Source organism: Lactuca virosa, chromosome 3 (genome assembly GCF_052849685.1).
Source record: "Lactuca virosa cultivar CGN04683 chromosome 3, Lactuca_virosa_CGN04683_v6, whole genome shotgun sequence".
Lineage (NCBI taxonomy): Eukaryota > Viridiplantae > Streptophyta > Magnoliopsida > Asterales > Asteraceae > Lactuca > Lactuca virosa.
In genome coordinates this window covers 113,224,771-113,245,778 of record NC_136428.1, presented here as the reverse complement: position 1 = coordinate 113,245,778, position 21,008 = coordinate 113,224,771, and the positions used below count along the sequence as shown (strand labels likewise).

The 21,008-nt window shown below is 41.0% G+C and overlaps 1 protein-coding gene across 1 annotated transcript; it reads right to left on the bottom strand.

Moving 5' to 3' along the window:
* Positions 1-349: 349 nt before the first annotated feature.
* Positions 350-2,128, bottom strand: LOC145166411 (uncharacterized). The gene is made up of 5 exons (XM_079085384.1): positions 1,673-2,128; positions 1,404-1,468; positions 1,155-1,330; positions 950-1,058; positions 350-843 (listed from the first exon to the last, which is right to left on the bottom strand). Exons 1-5 carry the CDS (start codon positions 1,995-1,997, stop codon positions 538-540), a joined length of 981 nt encoding a protein of 326 aa, XP_078941510.1. The 5' UTR covers positions 1,998-2,128; the 3' UTR covers positions 350-537.
* Between the last annotated feature and the right edge of the window lie 18,880 nt (positions 2,129-21,008).

The window sequence follows — 21,008 nt, the reverse complement described above, 5'->3', positions numbered from 1 at the left end:
TATACATAAAAAAATAATTTTTGTTTTTATTTAAACAAAAACTTGATATGTATATTTTATACACATAGTTTTTTTTTCCCATTTATGTGTACAAGATTATACCTTATGTATGTGTATAATGAGTCCAATTAAATTCCTTGAAATTATTTTAACAGCCTACGTATGTTTAAAAAAAACAATCAATCTTCTTCTTACCAACTGCAGACTTTTAGTCCATTTCTTTTTTTTTTTTCTGCGACTGCATGTTTTTTACCTCTTAAAAAACAAACACCGCCTCACTTTTGTAGATGTGCCCTAATTTCTAACTTCGTGTTTTTTGAATTGAATCCAACTAATGAAAGTCAAATCATAAGCGAATTGAATGGCTCTATCATTAAAGATTAGACTTCAATCATACACATGCTCTGTCATCATAATCCATATTGACAGATACCAAAACTTCAAATACATAAAGACATGTCAATAGTCATTAACCAATTCCATCAAGTTTATATATAATCCTTACGCACCAAAAACAGTTACCTCAAGAACAAATACTTATTGGTAGTCAAGGTATAGAGTTACCTGCTCAACCCTTTCATATGGAAGTTCAAGTCTCCAATCCTTTTGTTTCCTGCTCAAAGGTCTTCCTTTAGATGAAGGATCCCGATTTTCTTTCACATCAGCCAACCTCCATACACACCTCTCACATTCCCCTTCAATGGCTTCCAAAAAGAACACCCCCTCCTTTTCCTTACACCTATGATCATCATCTTCTACATACTTCACTCTCATAGCCATGTCTTTAAATCTTTCTAAATCATCCGGTATCCTCAGTAGCCTATCTGCACCTGGAGATGACACCTTCAAAGAAAAAAAAAAAAAACATAAATAAGTTTATATCTATATGTGACTATATCATATCAAAGATAGAAAATAATTCAATGGTTGGTTATATAATAATGGTTACCTCAAGAGCTAAATCACAGGGTATGTCTCCAGTTTCTCCTGCTTTGTCTAGTCTTTTCTTGTATTCATGGCTGTAACTTTGAATATCCTCTATGCTAGGGCACCCATATCTGATGCAAAAATCAAGATGAAATTAATCTTGTATGTTGAATTGTTTACAAGTATATAACTTTTTTTCAAAAATGAGATTGAAGAGAGAATCTTACTCGTTACAGAGTCTATCTAGTCTGACATAAATGTATCCACGAGGGGAGGTTTTGAAAGCGAAGATTTCTATGTCATCACCAAACTGAAGCAAGACGTCTTGAGCAATGGATAGAACTTTTTCCCCCCAAGGACAGTTTTGCAGGACAACACCGCCTCCATCTCCACCATCTCCGATCTGTAAAATTCTAAAGAAATTTAAGGCGTGTTTTTATGTAGAGTAGACTAAAAGATGAGAGAATGCACAGTACCTCAGGCTCAGCTTCCTCTTCTTCCTCCCATAAGTCGATTGGTTCTACTTCATCGTTTGTGTCAGCTGCAAGATCGTTCATATTAGGATCAATACACATGACGATTTAATCAGAACTCTAGAATGAATCATAGATAATGAACTGTATAAGCTAAAACTTCGAACAGAACTTTAATCAAACACTTGGAAGGCATGCAAACATAGATAAGGAAACCAAACTTAGGTTATTAGGATGAAAGAAATAGAGATATTGTAAGTATAGAGCATTACATTGAGGTGGTGCTTGAGGGTTTTGGCACTGGATATCTTCAGTAGAGGCATTGGTGGTGGTGGAGTACCCATGATGACTTGCAAAGGAAGGATTAAAATTTGAGGAACTTTTAGAAGGACGATAAACAGAATGATGAAACCCAAATACCACAAACGAAAAAGAAGAGTTAGATTTGTGGAGGGTGAATGGACGTGATTGAAAATGATGGAATGCAATTCGATCATGGTGAGAGGCGAAGGGAGAAGACGAGAAGCGGGAGCTGAGGTCTCTATGCATCAGTGGAAGTAAATTGCGTAAACTACGAGCCAATTTAGGGTTTATCATCTCGAATCCGATTCCAAGAACTGAAGAGTGAAGAGACGAAGCTCAGGCACTCTGTTACTCTATACGATCGCAAATTGCTATTTCTGCTCCGAAAAAATGGAAAATCTTAACGTTCGAAGTAAATAAATTAAATCCTGCATCTAATATATCTGACCTATTTTATTTTTTTAATTGTTTTTATTTCATTCTTTACTCATTTTGATTTAATATAATCGACACATAAGAAAACTAAGTTTGCCATCTTTTGGTACAAAAAGCTTTCAAATTTCAATTTTGTATGTTTTAAATACAACTTTGGAAGGGTGGTTCAATATTTGGGTTCTAAGTGAACCAAAAATATGAAACCCTTTGGTCTTTACTATTAAAACGTTATAAATCATCCTTCTTTATCCAGACTTAGGACCGATAATAATAAACTAAAAAAATTTATAAATTGTGGAGTTAATTTTTTTTATTATGTATATGTTTTTTTGTGAATAACCAAGATAAAGTTTTATTAATATTGGGTTAAGTTTGGAAAATATTGGTGTAACATAGCGGTAATGAGTGACAATTTCAAATGGAAGGTCATGGGTTCAAGTCTCATTAGGAGACATAGGTGGTTTTAGGAGTAGGTTAGTTTGCCGGTTCAAAAAAAAAACATCCCAAAATTAATAACATAAAATTTTCGTTTTTAGATTAATAAATCGTTAATACATATCATTTCCATAAAACTAAGTTAATTGAGATTTATCAAAACATCATCAAATCAGAGTAAATCATAGAATGCGAAAACATGTGGTGTGTGCTCTGCAATCATCCCGAGCTCTTCCATTTGAAAACCGAAGTACCTGAAACATAAACTGAAAATCGTAAGCACAAAGCTTAGTGAGTTCCCCAAGATACCTCATACCATACATACAAAAAAACACATAGAGGGTGTTTGGGATAACTTTTTTAGCTCTAAAGTCTTTTTTATAAAAAGACTTTTTGTAAAATGTCTTTTTCCAAAAGTAATGATTTAAAATATGTTTGAATGGAAAAGTTTCTTTTGAGACACAAAAGTCCCAAAAGTCACGATTTTGTTACTTTTAGAATCAACATTTTTTCTCTTACTCAAAAGTTGTTTTAAAAAGAACTTTTCAACTTGACAAACATCTTTTGAACTTTTTTGATTTTTAGAAAAGTAAAAAGTCTAAAAGTTGTTTTTAAAGCAATCCCAAACACCCTCATAATAGGCTCCACCCTTCATCGGGCCCGCCAGGCATCGGACCCCGTCCGGCATCGAACCCCGCTCGGTAAACAGATCTGTCAATCATCAGGCCCCGCCCAGTATAAGCATATAAACATATAAACATATAAACACACAACACATGCCATAATCACAGAGATAAATAGCATACAGACTAGCCTTCGGGCCCCGCCCGACATCGGGTCGTACCCGACAATCATAAAACACATGCAAATAACTAACATATAATATACTCATCAAGCCCCGCCTGGCATCGGGCCCTGCCAGACATCGAGCCCTGCTCGGTAAACATAAAACACATAACACATGCAAGAGTCACGCAGACAACAAGCACACTAAACATAACAAATCATGGGTCGGCATTGGTGTCTTCGACCCGCTAAACACAATGGAGAGACTCACCTCGCACTGCCGAATCTCACTGAAAGAATCTGTAACAACGTAAATTTCCAAAACAATTTTTCATTTTTAAAACATACTTTTATTCATAAGGTAATATCAAAACACAATGAATCCAATGTTATCATAACAAAACATATCCCAGAATCTCAAGACATAAACTCCATGAGTGTGTACGGATCATGTCGGCGCCTTCCCGCGATCCTCGCTAGTACCTGAAACACATAACACAACAACTGTAAGCATAAATGCTTAGTGAGTTCCCCAAAATATCACATACGCATATACGCCACTCAAGGCTATAAGACCTTCCGGTCACTGTGTCTCAGAGGACTTCCGTCCCACAACCCTGGTAAGCCTTCCGGCCCTACCCGTAATGACCTTTCGGTCCATATCATCCTGACCTTCCGGTCCATAACATCCTGACCTTCCGGTCCATATCATGATGACATTTCGGTCCTTATCATTCATAACATACATATCATATAACAGCATACAGCACATACATCTCATAGCATATAACACCTTCCGGTCACACATAGGTACCACTCTAGGTACAGTATAGTGAGAAGACTCACCTCGTACGAAGTCGGATAAACTCTCGTGCTTGACGTCCCGACCTAGTCTCCTCCTATCATCCGAATAACATTCCTGATCAATACCCTCTCATAGTCTCATCTCTAAAGATTGGGTAGAAGGCCATTCTACCCCTCCCTGAACTCTCCTGAATCAGCTTGACCAAAACCCTGAGGTCAACTGAAGTCAACAGTCAAACTTTGACCCGACTTGTAGAGTGCACATGGGCGACTCGGCGAGTCCATGCGGGTCCTCAGAATCCTTCTAGCCTCACTTGGCACGTCGAGTCATCCCTTCACTCGACGGGTTACACCTGTCACGAATCGCGGGGCAACCCCGACTCAACTCATCGAGTCAACTTATGAACTCGGCGAGTAGCATCCATGGCAACACTCAAATGACCTTCTGAGTTCAGATCCGTTTCTCTAACCTATAGATCTGCCCTCCCCATTTACAATAATCATGTAAAGGTCCGACCTTTACACTCATGCAACCCACAAAGGGCTCTCTTTGGTGAAATCATCTCTAAAAAGGCAACCTAAGATCATTCCTTCCATGGAACAACATAAAGCAGGTTGGATAAGGCTCTTTGGACCTCTAAAGGTCCAGATCCATAGTCTAACACTCAAAGGGACAATATACTCATCATTTCAAGCCAATAAAAGGGTATAGAAAACCCTAAATTCAAGGATCTCATACTAAACAGAAGAAGGGATCGATTTACTACCCCAAAGTTGCAGATCCAAGCTGGAAACCCACATTTTAGCAATCCCCTTGACCTCTTCTTGCTGGAAACACCTTCTTCTTTGCAAAATCACACTAATAATGATCAAAAAGGCTCTCTCTCTTATACCACTCGTTCAAGCTCTCTAGGGTTTCTCTCTCTGGACCGGTAGCCGCAATTGAGGGCTATAAGGACCCTTAAATAGGTTTCGCCCTCGAAACCCACATTTTAGCAATCCCCTTGACCCCACTTGAAATAGATTTCGCCCTCGAAATCGCTCCTCAACCACATAGATAGAAACCAACACTCGAAAAGCACCACTGAGAGGTTCTCACACCAAAACGATATCTTCCTCCATGAATACCTGGATCCGACCAGAAACTCCAAATTTGGAACAAAATCGGCCCGCCGCCAGACCGCCCACTCACGCTATCACCATGATATTCGCTCTTCGAACATCAAACCCTGATAACTCACTGCTCCCATGACTCTCACAAGGCAAAATCCGACAATCGGCTACCGATCACTCATACCAACGTTCCAAAACAGTCCGAATCACGCCCCAAGGAACGAAAGGGTTTACACCCCACCAGGGCTCATCACTGAACTACTATCAGAATCCATCCGAACAATAAACTTTCAACATCCTGTTCTCTGACACAAGAGGATCATGCTCGCTCAGAAGTCCTCAGACATCTAAAATCATAAGCCTCAGCTGCATCCCTCGTATCCCCTTTTAACACTGAGTACCAGGTCTGATCTCGACCCAACAGTTGAACCTCCAGGGTCATCTGTTGCATTATCCCAACCGTCTCCATGGATTCCTTCTTACTATAACCACATCGACCCAATGTGACACACAAGTAACGGAGTTTGCTTAACCCTAAGCGAATGCTACCTTCCCAACTGGGGATCGACTCAACCCCGACCTCCGTCATCTGTTACTCATCGTTCCATGCAACTTGCGGTACCTCCCGTACCCGAGTACTGACCCACACAGGTCTAAGACATCAAATGACAGACAATACTCCTCAACATGGAACTCACCTCCGAATCCATAATCTCATCTCGCCTATCCAACGCACCACCAGAGCCAAACTCAAACTCGAGAGTTTGGTCCGACCCAGAGTTGGAACCACTCGTCCCAACGAAGCACTCAACTCAGAACTCATTTCCCGCAACCCATGCGTACCTCACTTATCCCATTCTTTTGGATTGCGATGACCACACCTTACTCAGAACATAATGACTCCCTATCATTGAAGAGACCCCGGTCTCGCCCCTGGTCCGACCACCAGGTTCCCAAAAACTCATAAATTAGGGTCACCCCATGCCTAAAACTCTTATGCGTCACGCTCTGATCAAAGAGTACATTATCATGACAACTTCTCGCTAACTAGTGTGTACTACGTCTTCCCGTAGCATCACATCAACCTCTCACTGACTGGTGAGTACTACGGCTTCCCGCGGTATCACTACAACCTCTCACTGACTGGTGAGTACTACGGCTTCCCGTAGCATCACAACAACCTCTGACTAGTGAGTACTACGGCTTACCGTAGCATCACAACAACCTCTGACTAGTGAGTACTACGGCTTCCCGTAGCATCACAACAACCTCTGACTAGTGAGTACTACGGCTTCCCGTAGCATCACAACAACCTCTGACTAGTGAGTATTACGGCTTCCCGTAGCATCACAACTGATGGGTTTGAGCCATAAGAACTTTCCTATGTGCACATGCAAACCCTAATGCTTGGATCTAGGTTTCTCTAACTGAACATGCAATGTTTCCAAGGCTTACAATGCTAGATCTAGAGATAATAATTGAAACATAACACATGAAATCAGATCTAGAAGAATACCTTAAGTTGCTTGCTTGAATCTTCTTGTTCTTGGAGCTTAGAGTCACAATTGTCACTCCTCTAATGGCTTACAAACACCAACTAGCAAGAGGATGATTTGGAGAGAGAGGAGAGATGAGAAAATCGGCTCTAGGGTTTCCTTTTTTATAAGAGTGGCCGATTTCCCTCACCCATAGGGTCTATTTATACTATGAGCTACTAGGGTTACATCCTTAACCCTAATTGAATAACTTAGGCCCTAAGCAATCCAAGGATCCTTATAGATATGAGGCTTGGACGAATTTAAGATATCCTAACCCTAAAATTCGGCCACCCTAATATCCATAAGGATTCATAGCCCAAAAACACAACTATCACACATTTGACAGTTTAAGCCCCTTTATTCAATTAACCTCTTTTAGTCACCAAATTAATTCCTAATTAATTTATGACTAATATTAATTAAATAATATTATTATTCCTTTAATATATTATTCTTATAACATATTAATATAATAATATCTCTTCTCTCTACATAAATCAACCTGTCAAGTTGCTATGGTGAAGGCAACCCAAAAGGACCATGCACAACCGGGTCAAGTACTTACCAAATATAGTTACGGGCTTAGACACTAATCCAACAGTCCCCCACTTGGATAAGTCTAGTAACTATAAATGCAAACACAATCCGATTAGCAATCGTAGCTCTCAAAGGCGCTATCAAACTCTGATCTTATCAATATCCCGTCCTTCAGATAAGGGATCGTATAATCCTCTGTTCTAGATATCGTGCGGACAATTACATGGAACATGGTCATACTTATTGTCCTGCAATTGGTTTCTCGATCTCAGATTCATTTGACATAGAACTTAATTGAACACATCAATTCAGTCCTGACCGGGCCCGACACATAAGTCAAATCAAATCATCGAGGGCCCCTGATATCGCTTTTACCCTCTTAGGATAAAAGGAACAGATAAACTTCGACTTATATGCATCTACTATCCACTAATCAAATCACACACAACAATGTGTTTTATAACATCAAGTTACTGATGTGTTTGCGCATTATCAATGCATAACCAATTAACAAACAATAAACCATATATCTAGGTTTTAAGACCATATGATATTACCATCTTGCGATCACTCGTGATAAATTCCATGAAGTGATTCCAGCAAGTGTGGGTTTATTCCAATGCTCAAATCAAGTTCACAAGCACTCATGACCATTGTAGCAAACCTTTGCTATGTCTAATACACTTTAGACAATCTACACACCAATTCATGACAGTCTTCATTCATATCTACTTCCAACATATGAACGACTGTGGACCATTTGAATAATTCGATTATTATCAAATAACTTAATTATTCAGGAAGTCAAAACATGCAAAATGAAACAATAGGTAAAATATTAACATAAGACAGTAACATTACTAATAAATAATACTCCTTTATTTAATCATCAAATGTTAATAACAACTTATCTATTACATGTTTCCAAACTATCTAATCTAAACTAATATCGTCCTTTAGCCCAATGCTCCTAGCGTGCTGCAAATGCTTAACCCTGCTCAGTCCCTTGTAAGCGGATCTGCTGGGTTATCTTCTGACGATACCCTCTTCACTACGAGGAGTCCTTTTTCCACCCGATGTCGAATAAAGTGATATTTTCTGTCGATATGTCGAGATCTATCGTGATCTCTTGGTTCCTTGGTCAAGGCAACCGCTCCTTCATTATCACAGAAAATCTCCATGGGCTCCTTTACGGCTGGCACAACTCCAAGGTCTCCAATGAAGTTTTTCAACCATATAGCCTCCTTTGATGCTTCACTTGCTGCAATTTACTCTGATTCACACGTTGAATCAGCTACAGTTTCCTGCTTGGAACTCTTCCACGTTACTGCTCCTCCATTGAGGGTAAAGACCCAGCCCGACTGCGAACGATAGTTGTCCCTGTCGGTCTGAAAACTGGCGTCGCTGTACCCTCGCACCTTTAAGTCATCACTCCCACCGAGGACTAGAAACCATTCCTTGGTCCTCCGAAGGTACTTAAGAATGTTCTTGACTGCGATCCAATGCGCTCTGCCAGGGTTCCCTTGATATCCGCTGACCATACTCAAAGCGAAGGCCACATCAGGGCGAGTGCAAGACATAGCGTACATGATCGAGCCGACTGCGGAAGCGTAAGGTACTCGGCTCATTTCTGCTATCTCGACTTCAGTACTCGGACTCTGAGTCTTACTCAACTTGGCATTACTTTGGATTGGTAACTCCCCTTTCTTTGAATTCTCCATACTAAAACGTTTTAGTACCTTGTCCAAGTAAGTGTTCTGACTAAGTCCTATTAGTCTCTTACTTCTGTCTCTCACTATCCTTATTCCCAGAATATAGGAAGCCTCTCCGAGGTCCTTCATAGCGAAGCACTTCCCGAGCCAGGACTTAACCTCCTGTAATGTCGGGATGTCGTTTCCTATGAGTAGTATGTCATCAACATACAATACGAGGAAGCTTACTACACTCCCACTGGCTTTGACATATACACAAGACTCATCTTCGCTTCGCAGAAAACAAACTCTTTGACCTTCTCGTCGAAACAAAGATTCCATCTGCGAGACGCTTGCTTAAGTCCATAAATAGACTTCTCAAGCTTACACACTCTATTGGGATGCTTCGCATTAACAAAACCCTCTGGCTGAGCCATGTAAACATTCTCAGCCAACTTCCCATTAAGGAAAGCGGTTTTGACATCCATTTGCCATATTTCATAGTCATGAAATGCAGCAATGGCCAGCATCACCCTGATAGACTTTATCTTCGCAACTGGTGAGAAGGTTTCGTCGTAGTCAACTCCAGGAGTTTGAGTGAAACCCTTCGCAACCAATCGCGCCTTATAAGTGTGCACGTTTCCATCCACGTCAGTCTTCTTCTTGAAGATCCACTTGCACCCGACCGTCTTACGACCTGGTACATTGTCAACTAAATTCCAAACTTGGTTGTCATACATGGATTGGATCTCGCTATCTATAGCCTCTTTCCACTTTGCAGACTCTGGGTCTGTCATGGCTTCCTTATAGCTGTTAGGTTCGTCCATATTCACTAGTGTACTATCACTAATGAATGTATCCCCTTCCATAGTAATTTGAAAACCATAAAATTGGGGTGGAACACTAACTCTTACGGAATGTCTAAGAGGTAAGGATTCGTCAATCGGTTCAACTGGAGTTTCCTCCTCGGGTTGAGCGCCAGTGTTAGAGGTTCCTTCATCGCTCGATTCTTGAAGCTCTTCAAGATCGATCTGCCTCCCACTGTCTCCTTGGCTTATGAGTTCTCGCTCTAGGAAAACCCCTCTCCTCGCAACGAAGACAACATTGTCACTCGGTCTGTAGAAGAGATATCCAAAGGATTTCTGTGGGTAGCCGATGAAAATACATCGCTCACTACGAGGTTCGAGCTTGTCGTGAGTTTCCCGTCTTACGAAAACTTCGCAACCCCAAACCTTGATATGTGCTAACGAGGGAGCCTTCCCTGTCCACATCTCGTGAGGTGTTTTAGCAACCTTCTTCGTAGGTACTAAGTTAAGGATATGGCCGGCAGTCTCTAAGGCATACCCCCAGAAAGAGATAGGTAGTGAAGCACGACTCATCATGGCACGAACCATGTCTAGCAAGGTTCGATTACGCCTCTCAGCTACACCATTCAATTGTGGTGTCCTAGGTGGCGTCAATTGTGAAACTATTCCACATTCCTTGAGGTAGTCGTGGAATTCAAGACTTAGGTACTCTCCACCTCGATCAGATCGAAGTATCTTGATTTTCCTGCCCAATTGATTCTCCACTTCTTGTTTAAACTCTTTGAATTTTTCAAAGGTTTCTGACTTGTGCTTGATCAAGTAGATATACCCATATCTGCTATAATCATCTGTGAAGGTCACATAGAAGCGATTCTCGTCCCTTGTGGTGGATCTAAAGGGTCCACATACATCTGTATGTATGAGATCCAATAAACCCTCACCCCTCGCACAAGTGCCAGTGAAGGGTGACTTGGTCATCTTTCCAAGTAAACAAGACTCGCATACGTCATCGTCCCTAAGGTCGAATGACTCCAAGACTCCATCCTTTTGGAGTTGGGCTATGCGTTTCTTGTTAACATGGCCAAGGCGACAATGCCACAAGCATGCCTTGTCCATACTATTGGAAGAATCCACACATAATACATCATTTCCTAAGTTGTCTACAACCATCACAGTTTCATATATTCCATTACAAGGCAATGCTTCAAAATATAAAACATTATTAAAATAAGCATAAATAGAACCCTTTTCATTATCAAATGAATATCTAAAGCCTTGTTTATATAAACCATGAAATGAAATGATGTTTCTAGCCATATCTGGCGAATAGCAACAATTATTCAAATTTAAATCTAAACCATTACTAAGCACTAAGGAATAAACTCCAATCTTGGTCACAGGCGACGATCTTCTGTTTCCCATGATCATATTCATCCTTCCACGCTCCACATCCCTATTTCTTCTTAGTCCCTACAAATCAGAACATATGTGAAAACCACATCCGGTATCAAGAACCCAAGAAGTAGCATGTGACAAACTATTAGTTTTAATTGTGTAAATACCTGCGAAAGATGGCTTGATATTTCCATCCTTGATGGCCTGCAGATATTCTGGGCAGCTTCTCTTCCAATGCCCTATCTTGTGGCAGTGGTGGCACTCTGCCTCCTTGGGGTTTGAGTTGGGTTTAGCAGAACCAACTTTGGTTCCACTAGAAGAGGTGCCATCTTGAGACTTTCCCTTGTGGTGGCCCCTTGAGGAGGCCTTCCTCTTCTTACCTTTCCCTTTCCCTATTGCCAAGACAGGGGCAGCAGCTGGAGTGGGAGGTGATGCAACAGATTTATCCTTGAGGTTGCTCTCAGCAGTCCTCAACAAGCCCTGAAGCTTGCTCAAGGATACTTCTTCCTTATTCATGTGATAGGTCATGTGGAACTGGCTATAGCAGGAAGGCAATGAGTGAAGGATAATGTCAATTGCTAGCTCTTCATCGAAGTTCACATTCAACTTCAGCAGGCGATCAACATATCTCTGCATCTTTTGCAGATGGGTAGTGAGAGACTCTCCATTTCCCATTTTGGTAGTGATCATCGAAGTGATGATCTCATACCTTTCTTGCCTGGCGCTCTGGTGGTAGCGTTCCAGCAGATCCTGATGCATCTCGTAGGGGTACTTGTCCTCATAGGACTTTTGAAGTTCAGCAGTCATAGTCGCGAGCATGATGCAATGGACTTTCGTGGCATCACGCTCGTGGGCCTCGTAGGCCGCGATCTCATCGGCAGTAGCAGTTTCAATGTCAATCTCCTTAAGCTTCTCGTCGAGGACATACTCTTTGTCCTCGTAGCGAGTGACCATGCGAATTTTGCGGATCCAATTACTGAAATTGGTCCCATCGAAGATCACTTTCCCACACAAGTTCATGAGTGAGAATGAACCAGAGGAGTTTGACCCAGAAGTGTTGTTGTTTGGGTTCGACATCTGAAATGGAAAAGGAACAAAGTTTGATTAGAATTGAATTTCCCAAATTAATCACCCAAATGAAAAATTAGGGCTAGGAACCAACAACATTATTTACTAATTAGAAGAGGGATGCCGTAATCTAATAAGTAAATAACTTGAAGGCAAGTGAATGTCGATTCACTAATTCTCCACCAAGAAAAACGAAAAGAAATTAGGTTTTAAATGTATTGAAAACTCCTAGATCTTTTGAGATACATTGAACTTTTCAATGGCATGTTTAAATCTCGATATGCCCCTCTCGTTTGTGACTGGGATGCCGAGGATCACAAAGTGGGTGTGAATAACCATGAAAATATACATGGTGCCCTCATTGTTACAGTTACCTATTCAATGTGCTGGTAAACCACACACGCTCCATTGAACTATAACAAACAATGAGTCACCCTTTGTCACCTTTGCTTAGAACCCAATTAATGTGCCGGTTAACCACACGCGCTCCATTAACGTCTTAGCAAGGGTACAAAGTGTAATTTCATGGAATTGCATCAATTCACTTTTTGCCTAAAGTAACTAAGATTGGGAATTTTGTAAAAACATTTAGTTACTTAATATAGATTCATTATACTTTTAATGAGGAAAGGTTTGCCCGATCCTACCCGTTCGGCTAACGACCCTCCACCAATCAAGGAAGCGGTGGGTGAGAATGGACACCCATTAAACGGCCATTTTATAGGCCATAACCTTATACCCCTCTTATAGATTGGCTTCGTGAATGAGGCCTACTAACGGTAAGACTAGCATTTAAGTTATACATATATATATTAATCTTATAATATTATAAGTATAGGGTTGAATTTTAAAACTTGTAAAATTCTAGGGTTTGAAATTTAAATTATTCAAATTAAACTTTTAATCACAAAACTTAAATTTCAAAACTTGAGGGCAAGTTTTGAACTTTTCAAAACATAAAGGATCAAATAGCAAATAATATAAATTAACTAATTAATTTAATGATTATCTAAATTTGACCTAGTCAATATTACTTGCAAGACAATTTACCAATTTAATTCAAATAATTTATTATAATCATATAAGGAAATTATAATTCAATCAAATGGTAATTATCCTTTTGTTTGGTCAAGGATATACTCAAATATATGATAAAATTCGGATTATAATGACCCATAACAATTAAGGCAAATATCCTCAAGCAAAACGGCAAGAAATCCCGAAATCTACTCTAACTGACGCTGCCGAGTTCCATTATGAACTCGCCGAGTTGGAGCTACTCGCCGAGTCCACAATGGGACTCGCCGAGTTCATCAGTCAGGGGCACAAAAAAACGATTTTTCCATGCAAAAAGCAATCCACCAAAGCATCAATTCAATAGAAATCAATCAAGGCTCTGATACCACTGATGGGTTTGAGCCATAAGAACTTTCCTATGTGCACATGCAAACCCTAATGCTTGGATCTGGGTTTCTCTAATTGAACATGCAATGTTTCCAAGGCTTACAATGCTAGATCTAGAGATAATAATTGAAACATAACACATGAAATCAGATCTAGAAGAATACCTTAAGTTGGTTGCTTGAATCTTCTTTTTCTTGGAGCTTAGAGTCACAATTGTCACTCCTCTAATGGCTTACAAACACCAACTAGCAAGAGGATGATTTGGAGAGAGAGGAGAGATGAGAAAATCGGCTCTAGGGTTTCTTTTTTTATAAGAGTGGCCGATTTCCCTCACCCATAGGGTCTATTTATACTATGAGCTACTAGGGTTACATCCTTAACCCTAATTGAATAACTTAGGCCCTAAGCAATCCAAGGATCCTTCTAGATATGAGGCTTGGACGAATTTAAGATATCCTAACCCTAAAATTCGGCCACCCTAATATCCATAAGGATTCATAGCCCAAAAACACAACTATCACACATTTTACAGTTTAAGCCCCTTTATTCAATTAACCTCTTTTAGTCACCAAATTAATTCCTAATTAATTTATGACTAATATTAATTAAATAATATTATTATTCCTTTAATATATTATTCTTATAACATATTAATATAATAATATCTCTTCTCTCTATATAAATCAACCTGTCAAGTTGCTATGGTGAAGGCAACCCAAAAGGACCATGCACAACCGGGTCAAGTACTTACCAAATATAGTTACAGGCTTAGACACTAATCCAACAGTCTCCCACTTGGATAAGTCTAGTAACTATAAATGCAAACACAATCCGATTAGCAATCGTAGCTCTCAAAGACGTTGTCAAACTCTGATCTTATCAATATCCCGTCCTTCAGATAAGGGATCGTATAACCCTCTGTCCTTCAGATAAGGGATTGTATAATCCTCTGATCTTATCACTTGTTGTCATTAAACGAAAGGGTTCCCACTGGACTCATCGATGCTTGACCCACCACTTGCCGTCTCCACTCAAGACTGAAAATTATCCGAAATCCAATGCATTAAATTCGGATACCTCGATACACCTCATAGGACCTCATGACGTCTCGTCTCATCCACTGATCTTCCTGTTCCGAAACCTGAAATTGGTTGTCTAATTAACTTCTGCCCTTTCCAAGTTGAATAACAGCCCCATCATTGAACCAGAATTTCTCAACCGCCGAACTCACCCTACGAGCCAACCATGTCGAATTCACCATTATGACCTTGAAGAATTCCCGTTCACCCCAAGGTCTCCGATCAATGGCCACTCGCCGTGGAGGCACTCATCCTTTTCAAACATAACACATGCATTATCTCGCTCTGCACCTCGTCTCCATCACCAACAACCTTGGGCTCAATGAATTCGCACCGCTGGTCTCCATATCCAGATCTCTAACCATTCTTGATCGAATCTCTGATCCACTCAAGAAAAGACCCAGTTCTCCCCCACTTAGGGTTCGAACCATCCCCAATCGGCGCACCAGCAATCTATCACACCGACTGTTTCCACCAGTAATCATCGCACCTACTCTTGGAAGGTGCTACGCAATGCTCGATGATCTCCTGATAGAGATCGAGTAACTCCAAATGCCCTGAAACTCAGATGAAATCCTCAGAACTTCCCACCATGACTGCCTCTAGTCATTCAGAATCTCACACCATTCCCTCACCGGACCTCCCAATTGTCCAGTATTAACCCTGACCCTTAGTCTGGAAGTAATGATCTACCGTACTTCTCGTCATCGACTCCTCAACCAACGCTCCATCACGTCACTTATCATAAGAGCAGAAACCATATTTCCACTCTTAATACCCATCAAAGACAATAAGGGCGACCGCCCTGATATACTCCTCTTGATCGTCTGACGCCGCAGCTAACACATGCCCTACTATACTCAATTAGGGTGTATCCTGGTCCTTGACCATCTCAGTCCCCACTGATGACCTGTTCAAGCTATATCTTTACCTCGCGGCAGACCTACTGCCGTATACTCTGGTTGGAGATCACCATCCGTGCAATCCCACAGGGCTCACCCCCAAACTCAAAAACCGAAATCTCAGCACCTCTTACGTCTCCCACAGGAAACGGAAATAACACCACTCGGGTCACAGAAAGTGACCTCTCCACTATCGACCGGTCGCCCAGCCCAGACCGTATTCTCCCATAATGCACCATCCCTACTCATCCCTGAGTCTTGCGACTCCAACTGGCATATCACCCACAATCCCTCGGAGCTCACTCGATTTCCCTTTTCAAGGGATGCTCCACCAAAAGTTGTTCATCAAGGCCTTCTGGCCCCATACTCATTCACCTCTGATCTCAGTCTAGACAATCCCCACAGAATAACCAGTAAAAACCAGAAATACTAACCGCCACATGTCATGGTACTCAAACCGCGTGGCCACCTCTCGATCTGCTACAACTCATGGTACTTGAACCATGACGTCACTTCTCAATCCGCTACTTATCATGGTACTCGAACCATGACATCACTTCTCAATCCGCTACTTATCATGTTACTCGAACCATGACATCACTTCTCAATCTGCTACTTATCATGTTACTCGAACCATGACATCACTTCTCAATCCGCTACTTAAAATCCTCCGGATTAGCCTTCCGGATCGCCGCGGTCATCTCGTCATGAATCATACGGTGAATCTCATCATCGCTAACACCGCTGCTCTCCGGTGTGTGTGGTGTACCAACCATGATGTCTCTGAAACACAACACAAAGATACCAGAGACTCGATCGAGTATACTCGCACTCGATCACCCAACCCTACTTGTTCCTTGGTACCCTAAGGATTCTTACTTGGGCTGCTCACTGATCCGGTGTTTCCAGTAGTACGGGCCCTATACTACCTTTCACACCGCACCAGTATTCATCCCAAGTCCTCCTCCTAGGATCCCAGATCACAAGCACTCTACACCTCGCTAAGCATAGGCTACCCTTCGGTAGACCTCTCATAAGCTCCTCACTGCTACCTACTCACTCTCGAAGCATCACATAGCAGCAGTAATTTCCTAGGCTAAGGCATCACAAATCAGGCCACTCTAGTCCTAATATGAATACCTAGCCTACTCTAGCATGCATAGCATATCATATCATATCTCATAATACATAATGTAAGGGTATTTTGGGAAATCACCGTTCGGGTGCTGGCTGATCGTACACACTGCTCCTTTCTACTTTTCTCAAAGTCTTTTACTCTTTTAGAAAAATTGTTCCTTTTTATGAAAAACTTTCTCAAATCCTCAGTTTGAGTTCAGATACGCCCGAAGTTGCATCCGAATCCCTCAAACCAAGGCTCTGATACCAACTTCTAACAACGTAAATTTCCAAAACAATTTTTCATTTTTAAAACATACTTTTATTCATAAGGTAATATCAAAACACAATGTATCCAATGTTATCATAACAAAACATATCCCAGAATCTCAAGACATAAACTCCATGAGTGTGTACGGATCATGCCGGCGCCTTCCCGCGATCCTCGCTAGTACCTGAAACACATAACACAACAACTGTAAGCATAAATGCTTAGTGAGTTCCCCAAAATACCACATATGCACATACACCACTCAATGCTATAAGACCTTCCGGTCACTGTGTCTCAGAGGACTTCCGTCCCACAACCCTGGTAGACCTTCCGGCCCTACCCGTAATGACCTTCCGGTCCATATCTGTTGGGTTTTGAGCATTCTAACACTTACTAAGTGTACATGCAACCCTATTAAACCTTGGATCTATGTTTGTCTAAGATACATGCAAAATATTATTTTCCAAGGTTTATAACGTATCTAGCATGGCATGGGGTACTTTTATCCATAAAAGAACTAGATGAATTACATACCTTTTGTTGATTGTTGATTCCTTGGAGTTTGAGAGCCAAGCACCAATAATGTGAATGCCTCAAATGGAAATCACAAATCACCACAAACTTGGAAAATATATGAGAGAGTATACTAACTCTTGATTTTGGCCACCACACTTACACACACATTAAAGGGTGTTTTTCATGCAACATAAGCTTGTTTATATAGTGTACATGGTTAGGGTGAAACCCTAATAACCCATGTCTTTTCCTCTTCCAAGGATCCATCGGTAAAAGCTCCATGGATCATCCATGGACTTCCATATAAGCTTAGCCCATTCCCAAATGAGTGTTAGCCCACACCATATAAATATAATAGCCCATGATTTAATTAGTCTTCCTTTTAATCACTAAATTAATTCATAATTAATTCAAGATTAAAACTAATTAAGTAACATGACTTTATATTAATATATTATAACTTATAATATATTAATAAATCGTAAGTATACAACTCTCATAAAATTATCCATAACTAGTTTGGGTGAAGTGCAACCCAAATGGACCATGCCGGGTCGGGTCAAGTATATACCAAATAAGTTATGGACTTAGACATCTTATCCAACAGACTCCCACTTGGATAAGTCTAATAACTGTATTTGCCTATATTACTTCAGGAACCAACCGACAATCGTAGCTCTCGAAAACTCTTGTGAACTATGAAGCGCCATTTTAGATAAGTGATCATATAATCCTCTACTCTCATGATATCAGCCGGACAAATACATGGAACAATGTCTTACTTATTGTCTAGCAGTTGTTTCTCGATTTCCAATTTGTTTGACAAAGAACTTAACTGAACACATCAATTTAGTTCTGACCGGGCCCGGTACATGGGTCAACACAAAATATCGAGGGGCCCAGATATCGCTTCTATTTCTAGAAGGAACAGATAAACTTCGACTCATATGCTTGTTCTACTACTTATTGAATTGCACACAAAGGCACGTTTTATAACATCAAGTTACTGATGCGTTTACGTGCAATCAATGCACAACCAACTCATAGGTAACAACTCATATCTCTAGGTTTGAAGACTTATATGATATTACCGTCTCACGATCACTCGAGATAAATTCCATGAAGTGATACAAGTGAGCGTGGGTTTATTCCAATACTCATAACTTATGAGTACTCATGAATGTTGTAGCAACCATTGCTATGGCTAAACACCTTTAGTCATCTACAATCCCAATTCATGACAATCTTGATTCATACCTACTTCCGACATATGACCGACTGTGGAGAGTTTGAATAAATTAATTATTCTGGAAGTCAAAACATGCAAAACTGAAACAATAGTAAATAATTGACAATGATAGCAACACTTTACTCATAAATAAATCACAAATTTTATTCATCATCAAACGTCGATTACATTTTACAAGTTTCAGAAAAGGCTATCTAATCTGTAAAACTAATATCGTCCCTCAGCCCGATGCGCCTCGCATGCTGCAAATGTTCCACCCTCGTCAGTCCCTTTGTAAGGGGATCCGCAGGGTTCTCATCTGACGATACCCTCTTTGCCACGAGGAGTCCCTCTTCTATCTTGTGTCTTATGAAGTGATATTTTCTGTCAAATTGTCGGGATCTGCCATGATCTCTTGGTTCCTTGGCTAAGGCAACCGCACTATTGCTGTCACAGAAAATCTCCATAGGCTCCTTAATAGCTGGTACAACTCCAAGGTCTCCGATGAAGTTCCTCAGCCATATCGCCTCCTTTGCCGCTTCACTCGCTGCTATGTACTCTGATTCACAAGTCGAATCAGCTACAGTCTCCTGTTTGGAACTCTTCCAAGTGATTACCCCTCCATTTAAGGTAAAGACCCAGCCCGACTGAGAGCGGAAGTTATCCCTATCAGTCTGAAAGCTAGCATCACTATACCCTACTACTCTCAAGTCATCACTCCCACCAAGGGTAAGGATCCAATCCTTAGTCCTCCGCAGGTACTTGAGAATATTCTTTACCGCAGTCCAATGAGCTTTGCCAGGGTTCCCCTGATATCTGCTGACCATGCTCAAAGCGAAGGCCACATCAGGACGGGTACAAGTCATAGCATACATGATCGAACCAACAGCGGAAGCATAAGGTAATCGACTCATCTCAGCTATCTCATCTTCTGTACTCGGGCTCTGAGCCTTGCTCTTTTTGGCATTGCTTTGGATCGGTAATTCTCCTTTCTTGGAATTCTGCATGTTGAACCTTTTCAACACCTTATCCAAGTATATACTCTGACTAAGTCCAATTAGTCTTTTACTTCTTTCTCTTAATATCCTTATCCCTAGGATATAGGTAGCTTCTCCAAGGTCCTTCATAGCAAAGCACTTCCCAAGCCAGGCCTTAACCTCCTGCAAGGTTGGGATGTCATTTCCTATGAGTAGTATGTCATCCACATACAGTACCAAAAAGCTAACTATACTCCCACTAGCTCTGACATACACGCATGACTCATCTTCACTTCTTGAGAAACCAAACTCTTTGACCTTCTCATCGAAACAAAGATTCCAACTTCGAGATGCTTGTTTCAATCCATAAATGGATTTCTCAAGCTTGCACACTCTATTGGGGTACTCTGCACTGACAAAACCTTCTGGCTGATTCATGTAAACATCCTCAGCCAACTTTCCGTTAAGGAAAGCGGTTTTGACATCCATTTGCCATATTTCATAATCATGAAATGCAGCAATGGCTAGCATAACCCTAATAGACTTAATCTTTGCTACTGGTGAAAAGGTTTCATCATAATCAATACCCTGAGTCTGAGTAAACCCCTTCGCAACCAGTCGAGCCTTATAAGTGTGCACCTTCCCATCCATGTCGGTCTTCTTCTTGAAGATCCATTTGCACCCGACTGTCTTACGGCCTGGTACATTGTCAACCAAGTTCCAAACTTGATTGTCATACATGGACTGTATCTCGCTGTCCATAGCCTCCTTCCATTTAGCAGACTCTGGGCCTGCCATGGCTTCCTTAACACTGTTAGGTTCATCCAGATTTACCAGTGTACTGTCACTGATAAATGTATCACCTTCCGTAGTAATATGAAATCCATAATAAAACTCAGGTGTGTTCCTAACCCTTGTGGAACGCCTCGGAAGTATAGACTCGTCAGCTGGATCAACAGGAATTTCCTCCTCAAGTTGATTGCTAGTGTCTGAGGTTCCTTCACCAATTGAGTCTTGAATTTCTTCAAGGTCAATTTGCCTCCCACTGTCTCCTTGGTTTATAAATTCTCTCTCTCGAAAGACCCCTCTCCTAGCCACAAAGACCACATTCTCACTGGGTCTGTAGAAGAGGTAACCAAAGGATTTTTGTGGGTAGCCGATGAAAATACACCTTTCACTTCGAGGTTCGAGCTTGTCATGAGTT